Below are 27,241 nucleotides of genomic sequence, written 5' to 3' on the forward strand. Positions count from 1 at the left end.
GGGGCAAGGCAGCTGGAAAAAGCCATTGCCTGATGAGCAGCACAAAGTCTCTCTCCCCTCACAGTCCTTCCTCTGGAAACAGCTCCCTTGTGAAGACTCCTAGGGCTGGAGAGTGGGGCTTCTGAATCCTAGTTGCTGGAAGTCACAGGAGAGGAGCGGGCCACTCTTGGGCTCAGATCCTGTTGGGAATTTGACAACGTGCAGCTCTGTGCAGCTTCACACAGAGTCAATTAAGAGTTGGCCGACAGCCAAGGATGACTGAGCAGAAAGGAGAATTTCTGCCTGGAGATAGAGGAGCCTGGAAACAGCTCTAGGTCTCACACAGGCATAATGATTTACTTCCTACTGACTGGAATGTGTTTGTGAACTCTGCATATGCTCTGCTAAGGTCCTGCAACAGGTCAAAGTTGCAAAACACCAACAGATCCTGCTTGTGGGCTTCTGCACTGGGGCATCTGGTTGGCCAATGTGAGAACAGGATTCTGGACTAGATGGGCCACTGGCCTCATCCAGCAGGCTATTCTTAGGTTCTTATTTTTAATGCCCATTTCCTTGGCAGTCACTGCCACTTTAGACCCTCTTACTCCCCATGTAAAGTTAGAATTTCCACCCCCAATAGGCATCATTTTACACTTGCTTACGCTGAACTGCATTTTTGTTTTAGCCAGGCCGAACATTTCTCTCTCAGCAGCAAATTTAGCTACTTCACTGCTCACTGCCAGCTCTGAACCATTTATGAACAAGTCTAAAAGGAAAAATCTCAAAGTTGCTGCTCGAGGGACCGTCCGGAGAACTCCCCATTCATTCCCACTCGCTGCTTCTTGCCATGTATCCAAGTTCTGATCCATCAGGGGACCTCTCCTCTTTCTGCACGACTGCTAAATTTATCCTGGAGTCGCTCTCTTAGCAAGCCATCCCAAGGAGTTGCTTAGATCAAGAGCAACTAACAATGACCATCACCTCAAAGGCTGCGGACCATCACTGCCTCCAGAGGGAGTCCCACAGTTTAACTATGTGTTTCATAAAGAAGGGTTTCCTTTCATGAGTCCTGAACCTTCCAACATTCAGCTTCAGGGTGTCTGCGAGTTCTGGCATTAGGAGAGAGGGAGAAAACCTTTCTCCTTTGCCGCTGCCTGTCATATCAAACCCAGAAGCCCCTCAGCACCTTCTCCTGACTGCATTTCCCTTGGCAAATCAGGGCTGGGGTTTCTAGCAATTGCTTTTCAGAAGCATTGCCAGGTTCTTATTGGGGGGAACAGAAGGAGATTGTGCAAATATCCTCTTTTGCCCTCTTTCTTTGAACAACGAGGATTCTCTAAGCAAGAATGATTCCGTTTCTGCCTACCTGGAATGGTGAATTTCTGCAAGCACCAACTTTGTTTGCCCCCCCCCCCCGAACAGCAGAATCAGCACTCACCCTGTGCCCTGTGCATCATTTTGGCAGAACTGGGCTCCACTCGGAGGGTCAAGAGCCCCAGAAGGAGGAGAACAGCAAGGTGGGCCCTCATGGCTGTGACTGGAGATGGCAGTGCCTCTGCCAGGGTGGGCGAGGCTGGAATATAAACCCCCCAGGCTGGACCTGGCCATTCTGCTTGTGACACACACAGATACCTGCCCACCTCTTGGTCAGCTGGTAACAATTCCCAGAATCCTGTGTGCGGGTCACTCTGCCAGGGTGTGTCAACAGCCTTATCTATTGGCCCAGCAAATCTGCTTGGGGCATGTCAGCGTGACTCTGGCAGGAAGGCAAATGTGAGCTTTGCAAAAAATGCCTGCTTGGGTCTTTCACCTCGCCACCCTTAGCAGCCACCCGGCCAGCCTGGCTGACTCTGGTCTGCAGGGCCCATGAAGGTGGCCTCACCCCTTGAGGAGCATCTTTTCAGCCACCACCTGGAGGTGGCTCAGTCTCAGATGGGCCGACAGCAGGACATGCCAAGCTGGACCTTTCCTTGGGCCACACATGGACATTTCCCTGATGCTATGCATCTTCTGCTTCCTGGGAGAAAAGCAATGACAAACCTAGACAGCATCTTAAAAAGCAGAGACATCACCTTGCCGACAAAGGTTAAAGCTACGGTTTTCCCAATAGTCATGTATGGAATGAGAGCTGGACCATAAAGAAGGCTGATCGCCGAAGAATGGATACTTATGAATTATGGTGCTGGAGGAGACTCTTGAGAGACCCATGGACTGCAAGAAGATCCAACCTCTCCATTCTGAAGGAAATCAGCCCCGAGTGCTCACTGGAAGGACAGATCCTGAAGCTGAGGCTCCAAGACTTTGGCCACCTGATGGAGAAGAGATGACTCCCTGGAAAAGACCCTGATGTTGGGGAAGATTGTGAGATGGTTGGACAGTGTTCTCGGAGCTACCAGCATGAGTTTGACCAAACTGCGGGAGGCAGTGGAAGACAGGAGGGCCTGGCGTGCTCTGGTCCAGGGGGTCCCAAAGAGTCAGACTTGACTAAACGACTAAACAACAACAAACATGCATCTTCCAAGTCCTCTCCAGGATCCTGGAGCAGTTGGACCCAAAGACATTGCTTCTCTGTTCCCCCTTGCAGAAGTTACTTCATACAATAAGGAACATTTCCATGATAAGATTCTGGCCTCATTTATTCCGAAGGGAAGAAGAGCTCAGAACTGCACTCAAGCCAGCCTCACAGTCAGACTGCTGCATGAATCAAGACAGTCAAGTTTCACGCAGGCAAAATGAGGGCTGGGTTACTCGCGGCACCAATCCAGTTTTGTCTTATATATACTGGGCTATTTTCCAAATAGTTGGTGTAGCAGCAGCACTTAAACCTAGCTCTGACCCTAGCTAATTCTACATTTCCAGGTTTTGCTGTTCTTTATTGCGTTAAGAAACAACAACAACCACACACGATATTAAATACTGAACTTTATTTGTTCCCTTCAGTTTCAGCATAACAGTGTCAACAGTTAAAATAAGAGTGTTAAGTTCCAGGTGAAATATTTACTTCATTTTAAGCAGCCTATGGGTTTTACTGGCTATTTATGAACTCTGTAGACAGAGGCCTTCTTGGACATCACACCTGTAAAAGATAATGCACACAAGTGACAGGTGAATAGGAAATTTTTAGTGAATCATTGCCTCAGACGCATTAAGGCCGGGATTTCTGGGCCAATCCCTCCTTAGTTCCATAATCTCTTCCCCAATTTTTGCAGAGCTGGAAGGGGCACAAAGGGTCATCTAGCCCAACCCCTTGCAACGCTTGTGAAACAGCTTGCGGTCCAAGAGCTCGGTTCTCTTTCCATTATGGCATTTCATATATATATTTTTTTAAAAAATAGGTAAAACATTCTTTTCAATGCTGCTTCACTTTACTGCAAACGTTTTCTTAACACGGAGTTCATAACTGTATAAGTAGAAAACGTCTTGAAAATTATGACCACCTATTTTGTCCTGGTTACACATATTTAGAAATGGCTCTACAAGACTGCAGCATCTTCTGATTCATCAAATGCTTTTTTTGGAGTCAAAACAAAATAAAAAAAATTCCTTCCAGTAGCACCTTAGAGACCAGCTAAGTTTGTTATTGGTATGAGCTTTCGTGTGCATGCACACTTCTTCAGATACACTTCGCATGCACACTTATTCAGATAGTGCATGCACATGAAAGCTCATACCAATAACAAACTTAGTTGGTCTCTAAAATGCTACTGGAAGGATTTTTTTATTTTTTTATTTTGTTTCGACTATGGCAGACCAAAACGGCTACCTACCTGTAACTTTTTTTGGAGTGTGTGGGTAATCAGAAAAGGACAATATTGTCAGCTGGCTGAGGAGATTGTGCTAAATATTGTCTTGCCACAATTCACCATGGGAAGAACCCAGACTGCTGACCTCAGGTTCAAGACTGATACGGGAGCCCACAGGTGAAGCTGGTGCTTCAGGACCACGGATAGCTCCAAGCGAGCCACTTGCTTCCAAAAATGATGAGTGCAGATTGAGGTTTTTGAAACCTCTATCTCCTGACTCCCGTATTCTAGACTTCACCCCCTTGCAGAGGCTTCTCTAGATTCATACAGGGCCAATACTGCAGGAAAGGCAACTCACTGGGTTTAAGCAGCTTGGCAGTTTCCTAGACCTTCTCACGTAAAAAAGAAGGATATGGACAAGCTGGATGGGGTACAGAGGAGGGCAGCCAAGACAATCAAGGGTCTGGAAACCAAGCCATAGGAGGAACAGTTGAGGGAGTTGGGAATGTTTAGCTGGAAGAAGAGGAGACTGAGAAGCGATAGGATAGCCATCTTCAAATATCTGAAGTCACCTGGATGAGGAAGGAAGCTTGTTTTCTGATGCTCCAGAGGGGAGGACCCGAACCCATGGATTTGAATGACAAGAAAGGAGATTCTGACTCAAAATTAGGAAGAACCTTTCGATGGCAAGAGCTGCTTGATGATGGGAAAGACCACCTTGGAAGGTGGTGGACTCTCCTTCAATGATGGTTTTTAAACAGAGATTAAATAGCCTCCCCCCCCCCCCCGGTTTGATTTGATTTATTGTGTTTCCTTGCCGCTTTTCATTGAAATGAATCTTAAAGCAGCTTACAAACATTAAATAACAATAATGTAATAAAACATAATGGAAAAAACACCCATGATTTAACTGGGTCACTTGTTTCATGATCATGGAGGACCAGAGGACCCCAGCCAGTGTAGCATTTGGGTGAGCTGTCTTAACAATGGGCATTATGAGTATTTAATGTGTAGTGAACTGTACAGAAAGATTATGAATCACGGGGGGCATGGAGAGAGTGCAAATGAACTTAACAATGCTCAGCTTATTTTTTTAGTTGCCGTTTTGTTAATGCTGTTTTATAGATTATAGAGTGGCTGGGGAAACTCAGCCAGATGGGTGGGGTATAAATATTATTATTATTATTATTATTATTATTATTATTATTATTAATGCCATATCAATTGCTAATCGTGTAATATGCCTTTGCTGTAATTGTGATTTTTGGCTTATTTTTTTTAGTTGCTGCTGTGTTAATAGCATTTTATAGATTGCAGTTGTTTCATGCATGATGTTAAATAGCCATTTGTTGGGGATTTTGTTGCTGTGATGGCAGCACTGCAGGGGGTTGGACTAGATGACCCCCGGGGGACCCGCTTCCATTTCTGCAGTTCTATGATTCTATGAATTCTGGCCTCCATAATCTCTTTGATGCTTCGAAACTCATCATGGTTAAGAGCATTTTGTCTGGAGCAGCTGGAATTGTGGGTGTTGAGCAAAGGCTCCTGCTGCAAAGCGATAAAGCTGAGTGACTTCCTCTTGCCAGGCAGTGGAGGCAGGAAATGTTGGACATTTTCCATATCTGCTCTTGGGTCCTCGGAGCACAGATTCACACGAAGTGGCAACCAACCTTGCAGGATTTAACAGGATTTATTTGAAATGCATATGCAGGACAAAGGTACAGAGCAATGAGTTTGCAATCTGCACACCCCAGTCGGGATGCACCCCCTTTTTATACATTTGCAGAATACAATAGCACCTGATTTCTTGTAAACCACCTGATTTCTGGGAAATCAAAAGTTATAGCAACTTCCTATGTCCTTACATGGGCTTGCCCCCCCCCTTCCTGTAATGGCCCCACCAGCCCCACCACGCCACGGCAGTGTGCATTCCTGAGTCTGCTTATCTCTTTACAACCTTGAATAATAAACATTTGAGCCTGTTCCATCAGTGCCAGCCTTGTTCACCTGACGGACCTCTCCTTTCTCAGAAAGACCTTGGGGGGGGTTGCTATGGCCCTACGGGGGGGGGGGTCTGACTCCCCTTACCTGGCTCCACACACTTCCAAGAACAGCCACTCAGGCAGCACTTCATGGTCCCACTGCAGCTGCTGTCGCTCTTGCATTCATGGGTGAGCATTGTCTTCCCACACTTATATGCCGACTCCCTGCAATGGCCTGGTTTTGCTGTGCAAACAGAAAGACACCCGAGAATGGAAAGGTTTGAGTCCCCTGGTCAAAAGCTCTGGGCTCCAACTGACTCCACATTGCCTCAGATGCTGGGATGAGAGCCTCTGGCGTGGGATAAGCAGAAATTACCCCCCCCCCATGTTCTCCCCAGGACGCGGGTGGCACTGTGGGTTAAACCACAGAGCCTAGGACTTGCCGATCAGAAGGTCGGCGGTTCGAATCCCTGCAACGACAGGGTGAGCTCCCGTTGCTCGGTCCCTGCTCCTGCCCACCTAGCAGTTCGAAAGCACGTCAAAGTGCAAGTAGATCAATAGGTACCACTCTGGCAGGAAGGTAAATGGTGTTTCCATGCGCTGCTCTGGTTTGCCAGAAGCGGCTTAGTCCTGCTGGCCACATGACCCGGAAGCTGGACGCCGGCTCCTTCAGCCAATAAAACGAGATGAGTGCCGCAACCCCAGAGTCGGCCACAACTGGTCCTAATGGTCAGGGGTCCCTTTACCTTTACCTTTTATGTTCTCCCTCAATGCCTTCCTCAGCACAGCTGATTGGGCTGGGGCTGCTGGGAGTTGTATATACTTATATTCAGGTAATTTATGAAGCGCTACGTATTTCAAGGAAAATATCCTAAGCAGTTTACAACATCCTAAAAGATATTATAGATAGAAGTCCAATACAACAAGTACAGGGTTTTTTTGTTTGTTTTTTTAAATCACATTTTAGAGCAGCATAGATAACAGGCAAGAGATCGTTAATCATCAACATGAACTGAAACAACTAGCATGCAGGGACTATCATGAGTATTAAAGGTAAAGGTAAAGGTACCCCTGCCCGTACGGGCCAGTCTTGACAGACTCTGGGGTTGTGCGCCCATCTCACTTAAGAGGCCAGGGGCCAGCGCTGTCCGGAGACACTTCCGGGTCACGTGGCCAGCGTGACATCGCTGCTCTGGAGAGCCAGAGCCAGAGCCAGAGCCGCACACGGAAACGCCGTTTACCTTCCCGCTGGTAAGCGGTCCCTATTTATCTACTTGCACCCGGAGGTGCTTTCGAACTGCTAGGTTGGCAGGCGCTGGGACCGAACGACGGGAGCGCACCCCGCCGCAGGGATTCGAACCGCCGACCTTTCGATCGGCAAGCCCTAGGCGCTGAGGCTTTAACCCACAGCGCCACCTGTGTCCCTATCATGAGTATTAGGAGATCAAAAATTGAGAAATACAGGGAAGAAAAACAGTCCCATCCGCCAGTTAAATGCCTTTATAGGTGGAAGAAGCATTCTCACTTCTGATGTTTTAAGGATCTCAAAAATCTGCATTTTTGAAGAGCAGGACACTTCTCAAAACTTGATTTCTCAAAAACTGGACCTACAAATCATTTGTTCCCAGGATTATCTGGTGTAGGTAGACCTTGTCGGTCTATCTGCTTAATGGTTTTCTGCAAGTGAATAGTTTTATATTTCATTGATCTTTATACGAAGAATGCATGAAGTTTCACTATTCACTTTGGGGGGGGGGCAGCAGGTGAAGGTCCTTCAGGAAGGTTGTGTCTTTCTAAACACCCCCCCCCCCCCGGAAGACGTGAGCTACCTGAGCAACCAGCTCTGGCCCCTCATTGGTCAGAAAGGGTTGCAGTCCATCATGTCTAGCAGGCGCCACGTTGGCGAAGGCTTTCCTCTCCTCTCGTCCTCCTTACCTGCTGATATCGGTGACTCTGTTGGCTTCTCTGTTTTCCTCAGAAGAGGTGTCATAGTTGGAGCCCCTGGGGAAAAGCACCATGAAAGAAACAAGAAGCTGTAGATGGACACCTTAACACTTGATATTTCATTGGTTCTTGGAATTTGGGCAATTTTCTGGGTGTGCAAGACTGCCTCTCGCTAGCAAGAAATACCAACAATAGAAGATTGGCAGATGAAGATGTTGGATTTTTTTGGTGCTGGCTGACCTGACTGGAAGAATATGCGACCAGAAAGAAGAGGAGATTGAAGAGGATTGGAAGAAATTTAAAGAATATTTAGCAAAATATTGTAATATAAGATAAATAGAAAATTCTTGGAAGTAACAAATAGGCTTAGGGGTAGAATAAGAATATGTGGTAGTAAATATTAATGATTGGAATAATAATAAAAGAGAAGAGGTTAGTCAATGAAAGGAGTTAATATTATTAGAAATATGAAATTGGAGAACTGTTATACAGGTGATTATAATGAAATTCAGAGAGAGGGGATTTGAGGAAGTCAGTTACCAATGTTAAGAGATTTAGGTATTTGAAGTAATAATTTTATTTTGTGTTTATTGTCTTTGTTGTGTGCTTTGTCATGTTTTTTGTCATGTGTGAAAAATCTGGAAAATCAATAAAAAATTTGAAGGGAAAAAAAAGACTGCCTCTCTCTAAAGAGTCTCCAATGGCAGAGTTTCTGACAGAAGAGGGAAGGGTTTCAGTGGGAAATGATAAAAGCTGGCATGGTGTAATGGTCAGAGAGTCAAATTAGGACCCGGGAGAGCCCAGGGTGCAAATCTCCCCCTCCCCTCAGCCATGAAGCTCCCTGGGTGACCGTCTCTCAGCCTTGTTGTTGTGGGGTTTCACTGAGGAAGCAAGGAAGCATGTACGTTACCTTGAGGTCCTTGGAGGAAAACGTGGGGAATAAAGGTGAAAATAAAATGGGACCCTTGATATCCTGGGGGCAAAGGGGTCCTTTTATAAGTCCACCTGGGGGGGAGAGAGAAAAGGAGCAGCCCCCTCCCCTCTTCCTTCTGTTCCTTCTCTCTACCAACCTGTGGCTCCAAGTTCTGTCTGGGCTTCAGCGCTGAATGTTGGTGGTTCCATAGCTGGACTATCTAAGAGAAGAACATTATTAAAGGTTTGGCATTAATGTTGCCTGGAGGCAGCGATGGGCCAGAGGAGAGCGAACAAATGGCAGCTTAATCCAGACCAGACAGAGGTGCCCATCATCATCATCATCATCATCATCATCATCATCATCATCATTTATTATTTATACCTCGCCCAATCTGGCTGAGTTTCCCCAGCCACTCTGGGCAGCTTCCAGTCGAGTGTTAAAAACAATACAGCATTAAACATCCATCATAACATGGATCCAGCCTGTTTCGGATGGGGAATGACTCCCATTCAGCAGTCCAGATTACAATCTAGGGGTGTTCCTGGACTTAACCTCATTCATTCATGCATTCCCTATACCATCCTTCGCCAACAGTTCACAGGGTGGTTCATAATATATAAAAAACCAAAAATACATACCATAATAGCAAACGAAAACAAGAACCCCTCCACACACCATTTAAAAGGCCATAGATTGATTAATCAGCCAAAGTTCTTGTTACAGAGAAACCCCTGGCGTTTAATAATAATAATCATCATAATAATTTATAACCCACCCTCCCTGGCCAAAGCCGGGCTCAGGGCGGCTAACACCAGTAAAATTACAATGGGGGTGGGGGTGGGAACCCAATTTAAAATACAGGTTAAAATGCAATTTAAAAAGCAGGTTCATTTTAAAAGTAGCCCATAAATCAAAACCGTAAGGGGAATAATTAGTGGAGGTGCCACCCCCCACCCCCAAATGGGCAAAGGAACCTCCAATCTCCAGCCCTGACTCCAGGATGTGCCCAGTTCATGTCCCACCCCCCCGAGCATCCCCTCCCCTCCCCAGCCAATCCTCAGCCTCACCTGGGGGAGCCTCACCTGTGACAGCCAGGCAGACCCACCCGCAACTCAGCCAGCAGCACTTCTCGCTGGGCCCAAAGCAGTCGTTGTCTCTGACACAGAAGGTCAAGGTGGAGCAGTCTGGCTCCTGGCTCTTTGCAGCTTGGAGGGGGCAGGTCCCAGGGCGCACTAAGGGGGGGGGGGAATCAAAAGGGAGGAGGGAGAAACTGGGGTCAGAGGGGGTGGCTGCAGTGGGCAGCCCCAGGACTCTCTTTCTCCTTCCCCCTACTTTTCTTGGCACAAACGGTGGATTTACTTCCAGAATTTGAATCTATACATATAAATTAGCATATGCAAGTTGTGTGCAAATTTGGGCCATAGCTGTCAAGTGTCCCTTATTTGGCGGGACAGTCCCTTATCCCAGCGCCATGTCCCGCTGCTGTCCCTTATTGATGAGGCTTCATTTGGCTGCTGGCTGGGCTTTCTGCCTTTGGCTCAGAAGTTGAACATACCTGTGCCCGGAAAATCCCTTATTTTGGCTGCTGATCCCTTATTTTCGAGGCTGCTGGTCCCTTATTTCAAATATGTAAGTTGACAGCTATGATTTGGGCCATAGGACTGCAAACCGAATCTCTTTAGGGCCTAGCAATGCCCCCACTGTCCTGGCTCCCAAAACCCAAAACACAATGGCAGAGGCTCTTACTTGCAGGTAAGAGTAGTAGAATTGCAAAGTTGGCCGGGAACCTGGGGGTCATCTAGTCCAACCCCCCCCCCCCCAATGCAGGAATCACAGTTTAAGATTCCCTGACAGATGGTCATCCAACCTATGTTTGAAAACCTCCAAGGAAGAAGATTCCACAACCCTCCAAGGGAGTCAGTTCTGTTGTCAATCAGATTTTACCTTTGGGAATTTCCTCCTAATGTTTAGGCAGAATCTCATTTCTTGCAATTTGGAGCCATTGGTTCAGATCCCAGCCTCAGGAGCAGGGGAAAACGAGCTTGTTCCATCTGCCATGTGACAGCCCTTCAGATAGTTGAAGACAGGACTGCCAATCGCCCATCAGGAATAGTGTCCTGGCAGAATTTCTGAACACCCCCCCTAAAAAAATGGCTCAAAAACGTGGTGGGGTTTTTTTTTGAGATTTTGCAAAAAAAGTGCCACAATTTTGTCCAAAAAAACTCCTCCAGATTTTCATTATTGAAATATGGCAACCCTATTTGAAGATTGCTCTCATATCTCCTCTCTCTCTTTCTCAAGGCCCTTTGTCATCTTGACTCCGTCCTCTGCACACATAAGGAAAATATCTTTTTTAAAGCAGAGTAACAGTATAAACTCAGTGGATGTAACCTTTGGTGAAAATGTAATCATACTTGGTGACAAAGTAATCATATAGCAATCTGAATTTATGGAAACTTTACTTTATAGAAACGACCTTTCTGAGACAAGAGTCAGGAGAGGAAGAAAATATAGACTAGAGCATATCCCAGGGTTAAATGTGGCAGAGTTGGTTTAAGCTTAGAGCAGGATGCAGCCCTCGGGATCACCCAGTCTTTTTCTGCTCAGCTCCCCATTATTGCTCTCATATCTCCTCTCTCTTTCTCCAGGCCCTTCGTCATCTTGATCCCCTCCTCTGCACACGTAAGGAAAACATCTTTTTTAAAGCAGAGTAACATTATAGATAGGGACGCGGGTGGCACTGTGGGTTAAACCACAGAGCCTAGGACTTGCCGATCAGAAGGTTGGCGGTTTGAATCCCCGCGACGGGGTGAGCTCCCGTTGCTCAGTCCCAGCTCCTGCCAACCTAGCAGTTTGAAAGCACAAAGTGCAAGTAGATAAACAGGTACTGCTCCAGCAGGAAGGTAAAGGGCATTTCCGTGAGCTGCTATGGTTCGCCAGAAGCGGCTTAGTCATGCTGGCCACATGACCCGGAAGCTCCCTTGGCCAATAAAGTGAGATGAGTGCCGCAACCCCAGAGTCAGTCACGACTGGACTAATGGTCAGGGGTCCCTTTACCTTTAACATTATAGACTTAGTGGTTGTAACCCTTGGTGACAATGCCACCCGCAGTAATCATATAGCAATCTGAATGCAGTACTTTATGGAAACGACCTTTCTGAGTCAACAGTCAGGAGAGGAAGAAAATATAGACTAGAGCAGATCCCAGGGTTAAATGTGACAGAGTTTGTTTAAGCCTTGAGCAGGATGCAGCCCTGTGGATCACCCAGTCTTTTTCCGCTCAGCTGCCCATTAACTTCCGTCTCCAAATTTGCTGGCCTCCCAGTGTGTGTTTCTGTTGCAGACTCAGCTGTGGCCACCAAGAGCTCTCCTAGCCAGGCCCAGGAACTGGGAGGGAGGGGAAGAGACAGGATGGGTTTGTGTGGCTCCCAGAGCCTGGGGAGAAGCAGGGCAGCCTTACCTTCTTCCGCCTCCTTGCAGACATTGGTGCAGCTGATGGAGCAGCATTTCTTGGTGCCCTCACAGTCAAAGTCATGGCTGCAGTTCTTCAGGGATGGTTCTGGGCAAGGCCCCATGGAGCCCCTGAGCTGCAAAGGACATGCTCCGGGCTTCACTGCAACACACAAAACCCATGGACCTCTGAGGCACAAAGGCAACGGGGGTGAGGATCCCACCAGAGCAGGCTGGAGAGGGTCAGGGGATGAATGAAGCAGGAAAGCTTTCCAGCGTCCATCTGGCCGGACATTGCAATTCCCAGAGAGAAGGAGTTGGGAGATGGGGACCAGGAGATAACCTAGGAAGCTACCATTGGCTCATCTCACTCAGTAATGTCAGGGCCGTCTTCACCTGGGGGGTGCAAGGGGTGCGGGGCACCCGGGCGCCAAATTCTGGTGGGCGCCAGGTGCCTGGCACTGAAGCCTCCTAAGCTCTTAACTATCTACCTGTTATGAAATAATAAATAATTTTGATCAAGCTAGAAAAACAAAATACATATATACCTAGGTATTACCAAAATGTATACCTACTGTTTCACTAAAGAACTTTTGACTTTCTGCGCTCATTTACCAAAGACGTGCCGCGCCAGCAGTGGCACTTGTCATTCACAACGATGGCACTTGTCATTCTCAACGGCGCCCTGCACGCGGAATTAACTCTTGTTATGTTATGTATTGTATTGAGCTGCTATGCAGCAGAGGGGTCAGCGGCACCTTTGACACGACTGATGTTTCTCCTAAGTAGGTGCCCAAACAACACTTAAAAGTTTAAGTGTGGTGGTGTTGTATACTTAGGTATAAGTGTATTGTAAATAACAACAACAACAACAACAACAACAACAACAACAACAACAACAATAAATCTATTTATACCCCGCCCATCTGGCTGAGTTTCCCCGGCCACTCTGGGCGGCTCCCAATCAAGTGTTAAAAACAGTACAGCGTTAAATATTAAAAACTTCCCTAAACAGGGCTGCCTTCAGATGTCTTTTAAAGAGAAGATAGCTGCTTATTTCCTTCACATCTGAAGGGAGGGCATTCCAAAGGGCGGGCACCACCACTGAGAAGGCCCTCTGCCTGGTTCCCTGTAACCTCACTTCTCGCAATGAGGGAACCGCCAGAAGACCCTCGGAGCTGGACCTCAGTGTCTGGGCAGAACGATGGGGGTGGAGACGCTCCTTCAGGTATACTGGACCGAGGCCGTTTAGGGCTTTAAAGGTCAGCACCAACACTAAATACAACAATAAATGGGCAAATAAAAAAGTTTGTTTCTTTCCCCTCCCTTCTTTCGTAAACAAGAGATAAGGCATAAGCGTGGTGCCTGACATAAACATAATAAAAGTTAATTTAGAGGCTAAACTAAATTTGGGGGTGCTGGGCACATCTTTGCACCCCGGAGGTGCATATGCTAAAGACGGCCCTGAGTAATGTCCACACTGACTGGCCACAACTCTCTGGGGTTAAGGCAGGGAGTCTCTCTCAGACCTACCTGAAGATCCAGGTGGGGATTGATACTAGTCAACCTCCTTGCAATGCAGGAGAAACAGGTGGAGAATTTTGTGGATAGTTTTTGGGCAAGGACTGCTCCTTAAATAAAGAGGAGGTTGGGGTTTGCATGCCACACTAATGTTAATGTTAACTATGGTTTGTAAACTAACTACAAGCCTCTAGCCATAGTTAATAAACCTCAAGTAAGCTCCTGAGCTGCGTTCACACACAGCACTAAGCCGCAGCTTACTGAACCATAGCTTAGCAACCCATGGTTTCGTGTTATGTGTGAACCAGGCTACTGTGGAAGATCCTGAACTAATGGACCAATGGTCTGACACTGGATAAGGCAACTTCCCATGTTTCTATGTAAAATACCATTAAGAACATCAGAAGAACATCTGCTGGATGAGGCCAATGGCTCATCAAGTGCAGTATCCTGTTCTCACAGACGTCCCAATTGAAATCTCACAAGCAGTTGTTCGGCACATAGCCTCCAGACTTGATTATTGTAACTCGCTCTACGTGGGGCTGCCCTTGAGACAGACCCAGAAACTCCAGCGGGTGCAGAATGCCGCAGTGAGACTTCTTATGCGGTCCTTGCCGTGGGATCACATTCACCCAGGGCTTTACCAACTGCACTGGCTCCCGGTGGAGTACAGGGTCAGGTTTAAGGTGCTGGTTTTGACCTTCAAAGCCCTATGCGGCCTAGGACCCTCGTACCTATGGGACCGCCTCTCCTGGTATGTCCCACAGAGGACCTTATGGTCTTCAAACAAAAACATCTTGGAGATCCCGGGCCACAGGGAGGTTAGGCTGGCCTCAACCAGAGCCAGGGCTTTTTCGGCTGTGGCCCCGATCTGGTGGAACGCTCTGTCACAAGAGACCAGGGCCCTGCGGGACTTGACATCTTTCTGCAGGGCCTGCAAGACAGAGCTGTTCCACCAGGCCTTTGGCCAAGGCCCAGTCTGACCCCCTCCTTTGGTAATCCTCACAGAACTCTAGCCCAATGGTTGCCATGAATTTAATTTTGAATTGATTTTAGAACGAATTGATTTTAGGATGCTGTGTTACTTTTATTGTTGTTAGCTGTTCTGAGCCCAGCTTCGGCTGGGGAGGGCGGGATATAAATAAAATATTATTATTATAGCCCTTTTCCCCTCCTGCAGTTTCCAGCAACTGAGATTCAGAAGCGTTGCTGCCTCCATTCGTGGAGTAATCATTGGCAGCCTCCTCCTCCTCCATGAATTCATCTGATCTTCTTTCAAGAAGAAGAACATTATCAAAGGTTTGGCATTAATGTTCCCTGAAGGCAGCGAACCACATTAGTGCACCACATCCGCCTCTGTTCTGGTGTGTCCTCTGAAAGCCACACTCCTCATGTGCATGATGAATAATGAAGCATGTTTCTGCAGCATCCCTAATACCTGAAGGAGCATCTCCACCCCCATTGTTCTGCCCAGACACTGAGGTCCAGCGCCGAGGGCCTTCTGGTGGTTCCCTCACTGCGAGAAGCAAAGCTACAGGGAACCAGGCAGAGGGCCTTCTTGGTGGTGGCTCCCTCCCGGTGGAACGCCCACCTGTCAGATGTCAAGGAAATAAACAACTACCTGACATTTAGAAGACATCTGAAGGCAGCCCTGTTCAGGCAAGTTTTTAATGTGTGACATTTTGATGTATTTTTAATCTTTTTTGGAAGCTGCCCAGAGTGGCTGGGGAGACCCAGCCAGATGGGCGGGGTACAAATAGTAAATTATTATTATTATTATTATATTATTACACCTGACCCGTAACCCCCTCCAAGAGGCAACTTACCCAGGAGAGGCACCAAACAGACGCGGGCACAGCCATTCCAGCAACACTTCCTTGCTCCGGGGCACTCGCTGTCAGCTCTACACCCCTGCCAGCACCACCGTGGGGTATTTGGGGGCACGACAGGACAGGATCCAGGCCGCTCTGCCTCTGACAGGAGAGGGAAGCAGAGGGAGAAGAGTTTAGGAATTCCATTTGTTTCCACAGTTAAAACTTGTTCATTGGTTACCCCATAAATGCCCACTTTGCCTTTCTCAGTGTTCGACTGGCACTGTTAGTGGTGCTGCACAAAACCCATTCTGCATTTGTAAGACACTGATGTTCCAGCACCTGCACTTTGGAACTCCCTGCCTCTTGATATCAAGCAGCCGCCTTTATCTGCGCCGGCTGAAAGCATTCTTGTTTGATAAGCAAGCAAATTCTTATTAGGAATTTTAGGACAAGATTTGCCAAAAGATAAGGAGAATCTATTCATGTATATGACAACAGCAGCCAGAATTTTATTAGCTCAAAGATGGGAAAGTGATGAAATGCCAATGAAAGAACAATGGCAAGAAAAGTTGGTGGAATACGCTGAAATGGCAAAATTGACTGAAGGATTTAAAGACAAGGATGGTGACGACTTCAAAAAAGACTGGGAACATTTATGATGTATATACAGAAACAATGTACTGAAATGGACTCACTTGCAGGATTCGACTAAGGCACTTACAATTAACAAATAAGGGAAAAAATGTAAGTATGTGGTTAAAATGTTGAAAATAGAAAATGGATCAATAATGTATAACTTTAATCTTAGAAAATAAGGTGTATATCATAAGCAGAAGAAATAAATATGGGATAAACCAGGAAGGGAAGTATAAAAAGGAGGAGGAGGAGGAGGCGATGGGGAGACTGGCAGAGATGCCCCTCTATGGGCTCCTCCACACTTCACTGGTCTTCACTGGTGCCTCACCCAGAGAGCATGGCAGTTTGGAGAAAACTCGTTGTCTCCTGGGGAAAACCACTCTCTAGTGCTCAACGGGAGCAAGCAGGAATTCCCCCCTGGTGGCCATGCTTTCTAGGCAAGGCACAAGTGAATTGTGAATGAGCCCCTACAGAGCAACTCTAAGGGGTGTGAGGAACAGGAAAGGGTGTGTGGCTCTGAGATTTCGAGGAGGGTTTTCTGGGGAGGGGAAAGATTCTTGAGTTTTCAGGGGAGGGCTGTGCCCTCGTAGCTCCAGTACACCCAGAGGAACCCCCTCCAGAGTCACTCACCTGCAGGTGGGGGGGTCAGGATGGGGCCCTTGCCCGGCTGGCCAGGTGTGGAAACGGCGGTTGAGGTGGGTCCCACGAGTCTTGGCGCCACTGTGTTTGTTTTGGTTGGAGCTGGGGAAAATGGGGCAGAATCAAGAGCAGGACCAACTAGAAGAGGTTGTCCAACTGGTCGATCGCAATCTACCGGTCGATTGGGGGACCTTCCTGGTCGATCGCGTGATCCTTTAAAGCCCTTTGTGGCTTAGGGCCCTCGTATTTATGGGACCACCTCTCCTGGTCTGCCCTGCAGAGGACCTTAAGGTCCTTGAATAACCATAGAGGTCCAGGGCCCTAAGGATGTCAGACTGTCCTCCACCAGGGCCAGGGCCTTTTCAGTGGTGGCTCCGACCTGGTGGACTGCTCTGTCCCAGGAGACCAGGGCCCTGCAGGATTTAACCTCCTTCCATCGGGCCTGTAAGACAGAGCTATTCCACCTGGCCTTTAATTTGAATTCAGCCTGATCTTTTGGCGGACTTCCAGGTTGGCGCCATCGCGGAATAGCGGACTCCCTCCGAGCTCCGGAGGGAGCCTGCTCGGCAGGGGCTGGGTTCTACCGCGCCGGCGACGCGGGGACCCTCAAAAACCATGGGCGCTGAAACCCATGGGCATGGTGACTCGGCGGGCACCGTTTGCGCCCCCCCGACCCACGAAGGAGCCTTTTTAAAGGCTGCGGAGCAGGTGACGGGGGGGGGGTGCTGTGAGTCCTCCGCTTCCCCTGCCGAGCAAAGCCGCATGCCATTCGACGGAGAGCGCTGACTTCTTCCATTGAAAATTTGGTCTTTAAAAGAATAACCCGTGAGTAATTGGAACTTGGATTAAAAAAGGGGGAAAATTCTATTTAAATTTGGAGCGAGCGGGGGAGGTGCAAAAAGGAAGTCAGCCTCTTCCCTGTTGTAGAGGAGCTAAAGCAAAGGATTTGACAACTAAGATCGAGTGTAACCTTTTTTTGATAAAGTTATTAACTTCGCGATGGAAAATTATAAGACTGGGCTGGAGGAGAAAAGTGGAATGTGAATTAAAATGCAACCCCCCCCCCCCGAAACCCCGGGAGCGATCTGAAAGAGCGCCGGGAGAGGAGAAATAGAGGTTTTGACAGCTGTCAAAGGAGCTGTCAAAGTGGAAGAACAAAAAGAGAACTTTGTTACAAGGACTTTGCTGGTCACATTTGTTACAAATTGGATATAAATTGTTTAAAACAAGGAATAATAAGTTACTTTGACTGTTGGGTGTGATCGGGAAGGAAACTGAGTTACTATAATCCCTCTAGAGGAGCTGTGGGACACTACAAGTATTGTTGGCATCGAATTTGAATAGGACTTTTTATCGCCTGGGAAACTGCAGAAATGGAACACTATTTTGTCTACAGAGGTCTACACACTAAAGGAGACAATAGATTTATCTATTGAAGAATGGAAGGGACTTGACGTAATGTTTTGTTCCTGAATAACAAAGCCTCTGCAGAGGAATTAGAAGCTTTTTGGAATTAGAACATTTGTGCAGGAGAGCAGGAAAAAAAAAAAAAAGAGGAGGAGAGAGAACAACAAGAACAACAAGAATAACAAGAACTGGACAAAGTTGGAAGATAGACTCCTTCCAAGATTGGACATGTGAAATCAAAGATGACCAAAAGACGGCAAAGACTAATAAAAAGACGGCAAAGCGGACTGGTGAAGGACTGTGGTTTAGATGTGGGAGCTCCAGGATGACAGTAGATATTGACGGACATTGGGAACGCAACCGGGAAAGGGGGGGAGGGAAATTTGGAATCCAAAGGATGTTAAATTACATTTTATTCTTTTTTTTTATCTTTCTGTTTATCTTAATCTGTATTGCATATTAAAGAAGGGAACTCGTGGAAGGGAACAGGTCGATTTTAGGGGATGGGAAAATATTTTTTTTAAATTGGGCCAATGATAATAATTTTAAAATTTGGGGTAAGAATTTGTTGACTCTATTTGAAAGAATTGGAATACAAGAGGGGGAGGGGAGGGGAAGTCCTGGAAGGATGCCAATGAAAATAAGGTTTTAAATTTGGATGTTTTTCTTTTTCTGTTATATTTGAAAATCTTTAATAAATATTATTAAAAAAAAAAAAAAAGAATTCAGCCTGATCTTTTATTTCCCTTCCCTTCCCTCGCCCGCTCTGAGACTCCACAGCCAAATCTCCCCTGGGCTACTCCATGGCCCAAGTAAGACCAATTCAGCCAGCTAGCCCTGGGGATTAGGTAGTTGATTTTTGATTTTCATTGCTATTCATGTTTTTATACTGTATTTTATGCTGCTTTTATAATTAAGCGTTTTAAAGTGTTTTAATTTTTTTGTTAGCCGCCCTGAGCCTGGTTTTTAAACCCGGGAAGGACGGGGTATAAATAAAAAAATATTATTATTATTTATTATAATAAAAAAAGAAAAAGAAAAGAAAAAAAGAAAGCATTCTTGTTTAGACCAGCCGGCACAGACGCATTGGGTGCTGCTGGTGCGCATTTAATCTGTATTAAGTTGATTGCTGAACTTATTTTATGAATGTTTTCAAGAGTGGCTTTCAATGACCATTTTATTGTTTCATTCTCTGTGAACCGCTTTGAGGGTTGTTTCTGGGTTTGTTCAACCATGAAACGGTGCATAGATTTCAAGATCCAACTGGCGCAAAATACTCAGGCAGCCCTCCTCCAAGGGCTCAGAAAGAGGGAGGGACCTTGTTGCCATAGCTACATGCCTGGGTGAGGATTGGCTGAGCAGTGCAAGGAGGAGGAGGAGAAGAAGGGGAGACTGGCAGAGATGCCCCTCTATGGGCTCCTCCACACTTCACTGGTGCCTCACCCAGAGAGCATGGCAGTTTGGAGAAAACTCGTTGTCTCCTGGGGAAAACCACTCTCTAGTGCTCAATGGGAGCAAGCAGGAATTTCCCCCTGGTGGCCATGCTTTCTAGGCTAGGCACAAGTGAATTGTGAATGAGCCCCTACAGAGGAACTCTTAGGGGTGTGGAGAGCAGGAAAGGTGTGTGGCTCTGAGATTTTGAGGAGGGTTTTTTGGGGAGGGGAAAGATTCTTGAGTTTTCAGGGGAGTGCTGTGCCCTTGTAGCCCCAGTACACCCAGAGGAACTCCCTCCAGAGTCACTCACCTGCAGGCGGGGGGGTCAGGATGGGGCCCTTGCCCGGCTGGCCGGGTGCGTAAACGGTGGCTGAGGTGGGTCCCATGAATCTCGGCGCCGCTGTGTTTGTTTTGGTTGCAGCTGGGGGAAAATGGGGCAGAATCAAGAGCAGGAGAAGCGCTTCCCATTAAGACCAACTAGAACAGGGATGTTCAACCGGGCGATCCCAATCTACCGATCGATCGCGGGGCCTTCCTGGTTGATTATGTGATCCTGATCGATCGCCGCCACAATCCCCCGCTCCAAAAAAGTTCAACAACTTTGTTGAAGTCTCCCGAGAAGAAGCAGAACAACTGTGGGGGTTCCTCCCCCCAAAAACTCAACAAGCTCAACAGCTTTGGTCAATCCAGATCACTGGCAGTGTTTTCATAGTGGGAGTAGATCACAGTCTCTTGGGAGCTGGACATCCCTGAACTAGAACAATAGAACTAGTTACAGGTAGGTAGCCGTGTTGGTCTGCCATAGTTGAATAATAAAAATTCCTTCCAGTAGCACCTTAGAGACCAACTAAGTTTATTATATGCCTGTTGTCTTTGTCCGTGGAGTTTTCTTGGCAGGGATACTGGAGTGGCTTGCCGGTTCCTGCTAGACAGCATATTAAAAAGCAGAGACATCACCATGCCGAGAAAGGTCCGTATAGTTAAAGCTATGGTTTTCCCAGTAGTGATGTATGGAAGTGAGAGCTGGACCACAAAGAAGCCTGATCGCCGAAGAATTGATGCTTTTGAATTCTGGTGCTGGAGGAGACTCTTGAGAGTCCCATGGACTGCAAGAAGATCAAACCTATCCATTCTGAAGGAAGTCAGCCCTGAGTGCTCACTGGAAGGACAGATCGTGAAGCTGAGGCTCCAAGACTTGGGCCACCTCATGAGAAGACTCCCTGGAAAAGACCCTGATGTTGGGAAAGATGGAGGGCACCAGGAGAAGGGGACGACAGAGGACAAGATGGTTGGACAGTGTTCTCGAAGCTACCAGCATGAGTTTAACCAAACTGCGGGAGGCAGTGGAAGACAGGAGTGCCTGGTGTGCTCTGGTCCAAGGGGTCACGAAGAGTCGGACACGACTAAATGACTAAACAGCAACAAGTTTGTTATTGGTATGAGTTTTCGTGTGCATGCAGGTATCTGAAGAAGTGTGCATGCACACGAAAGCTCATGCCAATAACAAACTTAGTTGGTATCTAAGGTGCTACTGGAAGGAATTTATTTTATTTTGTTAGAACAATAGAGTCACTGAATTGTAGAGCTGCAAGGAACCCCAAGCATCATTCAGCCCAACCCTTGCAATGCAGAGGTTTATAGTGTGTGTGTGTGTGTGTGTGTGAGTGAGAGAGAGAGAGAGAGAGAGAGAGAGAGAGACCTGACAGACTCCAGCCTTTCTGCAGTGGCTTGAGAAAGAAGTTGACCTTTCAGGAGTGCCACTAGGGGAAGACAAGGTACCTGGGAGAAGCGCTGAACACTTGAAGCCGCAGTCCGTGGCAATGCACTTCTCGGCTGCTGGGCAGTCAAAGTCATCCCTGCAGAAATCGATGCAGCTCTTTGGCGTGGTTTCGGCTGGTGCCTCTGAACACGGAGCGGGATTTTCTGGAGGGGGGAAGAGGGTTGTTCACAGTCATAATCTTGCTCACTGCCTCCTGCAGCAGGGAGTCCCACAAGTTAACCCTGCGCTGCATGAAGAGAACCCTGTCTTTTATCTGCCCAGAACCTCCCCAAATGCAGCTTCTTGGGATGCCCACAAGTTTTAATGTCATTCGTTTATTTTATTTTTTAATTTTTAATCTGTGTATCAGGGCAGTTCACAAGGTAAAAATACACGTAAGTAGTTAAAACAAAAACAACGAAACAATAGCACCCCACCTAAAAACACAGTGCTTTTTTCCACTTAAAAATGCTTAGGGGTTACTCTCATTTTGACTCAAGAAAACCACAGTTTTATAGTTCAAATCGGGAAAAATACTGTAAATGGACAAAAGTACAAAGATTCACAAAATGTTTGGGGTATGTGTCCCCCCAGAAAAACACACTGTAAAAACACATTTGAAAGGCTGTAGAATATTAATCAGCCAAAGGCCTGGTTGTAGAGGAACATATTTTAATTATGGATGTTGATGTTTTAATGACTATATACTGGGTTTCTATGCTTGGAAACTGCACGATAAATAATAATAGGAGTTGGTTTAGTATTTTAAATCAAATGGAAGAGAAGCATTAAAATTGTTTGAATAATGCAGTGTTTCCCAACCTTGGGCCTCCAGCTGTTTTTGGACTACAATTCCCATCATCCCTTGCCACTGGTCTTGCTAGTCAGGGATGATGGGAGTTGTAGTTCAAGAACAGCTGGAGGCCCAAGGTTGGGAAACACTGGAATAATGTACATGAGAGAAAGGGTCTGGCAACCCTTTAAACTGCACAAATAAATCACTGTGCCAAAAAATACATTTGATTTGTCCTATGTGCCACGTTTACCGTGTGATTAAAGAGACACATGCGCACAGATGACCTGCCAGGGACTGTTTTTCTTTCAGGTCACAGAAGCCCACGTATTCAAAACTTTTCCAATGATGTCTGGCTTGTTGTTTTCTCTGCTGCTTTTATTTCGCTGTGTTTTATGTCATTGCGAACTGCCCTGGATAAATATTTCCTAAGTAAACATGATGGCAGAAAGTGAGGGGGAATTAAAAAAACTTTTAATGAGGGTGAAAGAGGAGAGCGCAAAATATGGTCTGAAGCTCAACATCAAAAAAACGAAGATCATGGCCACTGAGCCCATCACCTCCTGGCAATGCGGGAAGACCTGGGCGCATTTCTTCCAAATCCTTCATATTTTAACCCTATGCTTAAAGACACCCCTGTCCAGGAACAAACCTCTCCCATTCTCCAGGCTCCCTGGCCCACAGCCTCTCTTAGCTTGGTCCTCTTCCTGGGAGACAGTTGGGAAAGGCAGAGGTTTGTTGTGTGAAGAGGCCTTAACTGGCTGTGGAGGATTTTCTCAGAGAGTTGGGAACTGGCTCCTGTCCACTTTCTCTTAGATCCAGCAGCGAGTTTGGCAAACAAAACCTGCTGGTGCATTTCATTGAGCAAATAAGGTTAGCAGGAGGGTCATCGGCACAAAACTCCCTCCTCCCTCTGCTCTCTCCTACAACTGTTTTCCAGGTATTGCTGAACCTCCTTCATCCCTCCCTTGTCATGTGACACAGATCACTGTAAGTATCGGTGGGCTCATCCCAAACTTGCTTTCTGTGGGGACCAGAAACCAGGAAGGACTTCGCCTGTCCAGGACTTTTCTGCCCAGGAAAGGGTGCCCAATTTGGAGAGTCTGTGAGTTTCCCTCTTTTCTCCTCTGGTACGCTGTGGCTGGGCTTGCTTGCTTGAGCCACCTGCAACTATTTGCACTGTAAGCAGCTGACTGCTAAGGTCTGGGTGGCCTGGCTTGATCTGTGATCTGGCTAGCAAGTTTGGTGTCGTGGTGAAGAATCAGACAGGATGGCCATGCCTGCGTTTGCAACCTTTGGCCGGGTGCGCCTGAGAGTTTAGAATCACAGAATGATAGAATTGTAGAGTTTGAAGGGACCGCGAGGGTCATCTAGTCCAACCCCCTGCGACGCAGGAAAGTGAAACTCCCCACCCCCATGCTTTGCGCCCCAGAGATGCTCATGAGATGGCTCTGGTACCTGCAGAGAGATTCAGGCATTGAAGGCCACAGCCAGCGAAGCAGCACTTCTGGTCCTCAGGGCAGTCTCTGTCATCTTCGCATTGGTTCCCGCAGGGGGTGCCATTCGGCCGTGCCATCCTCCGTGGGCAAATGCCAGGCCTAACTGGGGCAGAAAGCAGCACAACGCCATTCAGTCAAAGCCTTTGTTCTCCTGCTCCAAGGTTGCTGCCCAAGAGCCTTTCAGCATGACATGTATTGCAGCGTCTACACTTTGGGTTAGACCCAGAATGCAGATTTCTCAGAGGCCAGGGGTGCCCATACCTCCCCCTCCTCAGAAGCGACATTCCTGTCCTCTGGTGTTAATTATGCAAGTTTATTGTTTTGGAGTGTTTATTTTGCTCCCCGATCTCAGGACCGCCAGGCCTCTTTCTGCCTCTGCCCATCAACGCTGCCATTAATCTTCTGTCCCAGTGACCTGTTTCAGTCTGTTCCCTAGACATGAACACCATGATTTAGAAGAGGCAACACAGAGGGCACCTACCGTTTTCGCAGGCAGCGAGTGCCAGAATGTTGTCATTGTTGCCACCTGGAAAGCTCAACCCCTCGCAAGCAGAGAAGGAACGTTATGTGCCCATTACGGAGGTCAAAGCGGTTGGCGGGATACTTAGATTGCGGGGGAAGGCGATTCTTGGACTGAACTGACTCTGAGCTCTGGAGGGCTTTATCTACTCAAAGGGAAGCCTTTGAATTTGGCCAGGTAACAAATTGGCAGCCAGGGCAGATCTTTGAAGAGGGAGGATTTCTTCACTCAGCACATCTGGGCATTAAGCCATGTGCAAATAAATAATGCCTGGTATCAGCAGTGCTCCCCCCCCCCCCGAAAAATAGGTGCTGGCCATGAAGTTGTTGCAGTAAGTGCCACACTTTTTAACAACAACAAAAAGAGGTGCCAGACTACATACCCTGGAGTGCCCCCTGAAAAAAAGCATTGGGTATAAGCAACATCACGATGTCTGCCTGAAATCATGGAGAGCTGCTGCCAGTCTGTGCAAGCAGTGCTAAGCTAGGAGGCCCAAAGGATAATAAGGCAGCTGCTTGTGTTCCTAGGACCAGCTCTCAATTGCCTTCATTTGCTTCATGAATTTGTCTGATCCTCTTTTGTTGTTGTTGTTGTTGTTGTTTAGTCGTTTAGTCGTGTCCAACTCTTCGTGACCCCCTGAACCAGAGCACGCCAGGCACTCCTGTCTTCCACTGCCTCCCGCAGTTTCGTCAAACTCATGTTGGTCTCTTGGAGAACACTCTCCCACCATCTAGTCCTCTGTCTTCCCCTTCTCCTTGTGCCCTCCTTGTGACTCTCAAGAGTCTCCTCCAGCACCAGAATTCAAAAGCATCAGTTCTTCGGCGATCAGCCTTCCTTATGGTTCAGCTCTCACTTCCATGATCCTCTTTTAAAGCCATCTAAATGAATGGCCATCAGTGCTCCAGGTGGGAGCAAATTCCATAGTTTAGCTGCATGCAGAGTGAAGGATTCCTTCCTTTAGTGACTGGTCTGAATCTCCCATTTTATACTTCGTCTTATTCATGTGGCATAAGGTCTATTCTACCCTGGGTCCAGAGGATGAGAAGGTTGGACAGTGTTCTTGAAGCTACCAACATGAGGGAGGCAGTGGAAGACAGGAGTGCCTGGCGCACTCTGGTCCAGGGGGTCACAAAGAGGCGGACATGACTGAATGACTAAACAACAAAGCCTGGAAAAGAGGAGTCTGAGCAGAGATATGATAGTCTTCTTCAAATATCTCAAGGGCTGTCACATGGAACAGAGAACAAGCATGTTCTCTCCTGCTCTGGAGGGGAGGACTCAACCAATGGATTCATGTTACAAGAAAGGAGATTATGACTAAACATCAGGAAGAACATTTGGACAGTAAGAGTTGTTTGACAGTGGAACGCGCTTCCCTTGAAGGGTGTGTCTCTCCTTGGAGAGGTTGGAAGGCCACCTGTCAGGGCTTCTTCAGCTATGATTCCTGCCTTGTAGTGGGTTGGACTTGGGGATTCTTTCTAAATCTACAGTTCTGTGATTCTTTGGTTAGGAAGACAGGCGAGAGCTTCCCTCTCCCAAGCTGAGATCTGCCAGCTCAAAGACCTTCGCTTACCTGGGGCAGCTGCCACACAGCGCATGTGGCAATCGTCAGGGCAGCACTTCTCCCCGGGGCCACACCAGGTGTCATCCAGACAGCTCACTTGGCAGGCCTCCTTTAGCCCAGAGCAGAGCTTCGGACAGTAGCCTGGGCTCACTGGGGAAGAAGAGGGATGGGGGCCAAAATCTGCCAGTGTGATATCTCATATTTCCAAACTCAAGTTCAGTTCCCCATATTGCCATGGATTTTCTTTGTGAAAATTCACCATATGAACATAGAAGAGCTCTGCTGGATCAGACCAGTGGCCTATCTAGTCCAGCCTCCAGTTCTCCCAGTGGACAGCCAGATGCCTCAACAGGAAACCCACAAGCAGGATCTGAGCGCAAGGTCACTTTCCCCTCCTGTGGTTTCCAGAAACATTTACTGTGTCTGACATGGAGGCAGAGTATAACCGTCAGGGCTTGTCACCATTGGCACACGCTTCTCCATGAAAATATACATGCTTGTCTATACAGTTTGGCTGAATATACAAATTTTGCAAGGAATTTGCATGTTTGCATGTTAGTTTCACGTAGGCATGCATTTTTATGCACACACTCCCCTGTTATTTGCAGTCTTGTATACATTTCTCATCTTTTTTAAAAAAAAGTATTATTACTGTATTTATGCTTTTCAGTTATATATATTTCAATAGTTTTACAATTCATAGCTGTCAATTTTTCCCTTTTCTTGTGAGGAATCCTATTTGGAATAAGGGAATTTCCCTTAAAAAAAAGGGAAACGTTGACAGCTATGATCATTCTCACATTTCAAAAACCGACTTCCTTCCTCCTCTTTCTGCAGTTCCTTAAATTACTTTTTTTTTACATTTCCTGCATATTCTAACTTATTAACTTATTCTTTCATCAGATTTCTCATGTGGGAAACTGCGCCGTGCTGGAGAAGTGCAAAATTTGAAGGATGCCTGCATTTTTGGAAGGAGCAAATCGGGCAGGTTTGTCTTGAAGTGTGACCTGAACGGAATTTCACCCCATTGGCGAAGGCTTCAGCAAGAGGCGAGGTTCCTCCAGAAATGTTCTTGAGATGAGGCCAAGCCAGGTGGGAGCAGGTCAGGCACTGAGTCAGCAGAGAGTGGGGAGGTCTTGTGGGTCTGTCTCAGTCAGGAGGAGACAGACCAGAAGGGATGCCGTGTTCCCACCGCAGAAACCCCTTTGCCCAGGGAGCCTGTCCCTCAGAGCGGTCTCAGGGCTTGTGCTGGTGACTCAGTGCTGAGGGAAGATTCATCCTGACCTTCTCCTCCCAATTCCAGCTTGATAGATAAAAAGTTGTGGCTGATTCACCTGCAGAAGGCATCAAAGTTCTGGACTGGATTCAGGAAGATCGGACGATTCAGGACAGGTCAAAGAAAGAACACAGTGCATAGATAAACTATGGAACTCCCTGCCACAGGAGGCAGTGATGACCACCAGATTAGAGGGCTTAATAATAATAATAATAATAATAATAATAATAATAATAATAATAATTTATTATTTATACCCCGCCCGCGGCTTCCAACAAAGTATTAAAATATATTGGTCTGTTAAACTTTAAAAGCTTCCCTAAAGAGGGCTGTTTTCAGATGTCTTCTTAAAGTCTGGTAGTTGT

The 27,241-nt window shown here is 47.1% G+C and overlaps 1 protein-coding gene across 1 annotated transcript in view; it reads right to left on the reverse strand.

The window, feature by feature from the left end:
• Positions 1 to 2,888: 2,888 nt before the first annotated feature.
• LOC307217692 (uncharacterized protein) overlaps positions 2,889 to 27,241 on the reverse strand; it is a 31,046-nt gene continuing 6,693 nt past the window's right edge. The window contains exons 3-14 of the mRNA XM_079979401.1: positions 25,610 to 25,750; positions 23,476 to 23,619; positions 21,245 to 21,388; positions 19,776 to 19,886; positions 16,616 to 16,726; positions 15,362 to 15,508; positions 12,025 to 12,177; positions 9,632 to 9,796; positions 8,719 to 8,781; positions 7,640 to 7,705; positions 5,811 to 5,948; positions 2,889 to 3,055 (exon numbers count right to left, since the gene is read on the reverse strand). Of these exons, the coding sequence (XP_079835527.1) occupies positions 3,012 to 3,055; positions 5,811 to 5,948; positions 7,640 to 7,705; positions 8,719 to 8,781; positions 9,632 to 9,796; positions 12,025 to 12,177; positions 15,362 to 15,508; positions 16,616 to 16,726; positions 19,776 to 19,886; positions 21,245 to 21,388; positions 23,476 to 23,619; positions 25,610 to 25,750 (1,427 nt within the window). The 3' untranslated portion in view covers positions 2,889 to 3,011. The remainder of the gene's footprint in view (positions 3,056 to 5,810; positions 5,949 to 7,639; positions 7,706 to 8,718; positions 8,782 to 9,631; positions 9,797 to 12,024; positions 12,178 to 15,361; positions 15,509 to 16,615; positions 16,727 to 19,775; positions 19,887 to 21,244; positions 21,389 to 23,475; positions 23,620 to 25,609; positions 25,751 to 27,241) is intronic.

Source organism: Podarcis cretensis, assembly GCF_951804945.1.
Source record: "Podarcis cretensis genome assembly, chromosome: 6".
In the NCBI taxonomy this organism is placed as follows: Eukaryota; Metazoa; Chordata; class Lepidosauria; order Squamata; family Lacertidae; genus Podarcis; species Podarcis cretensis.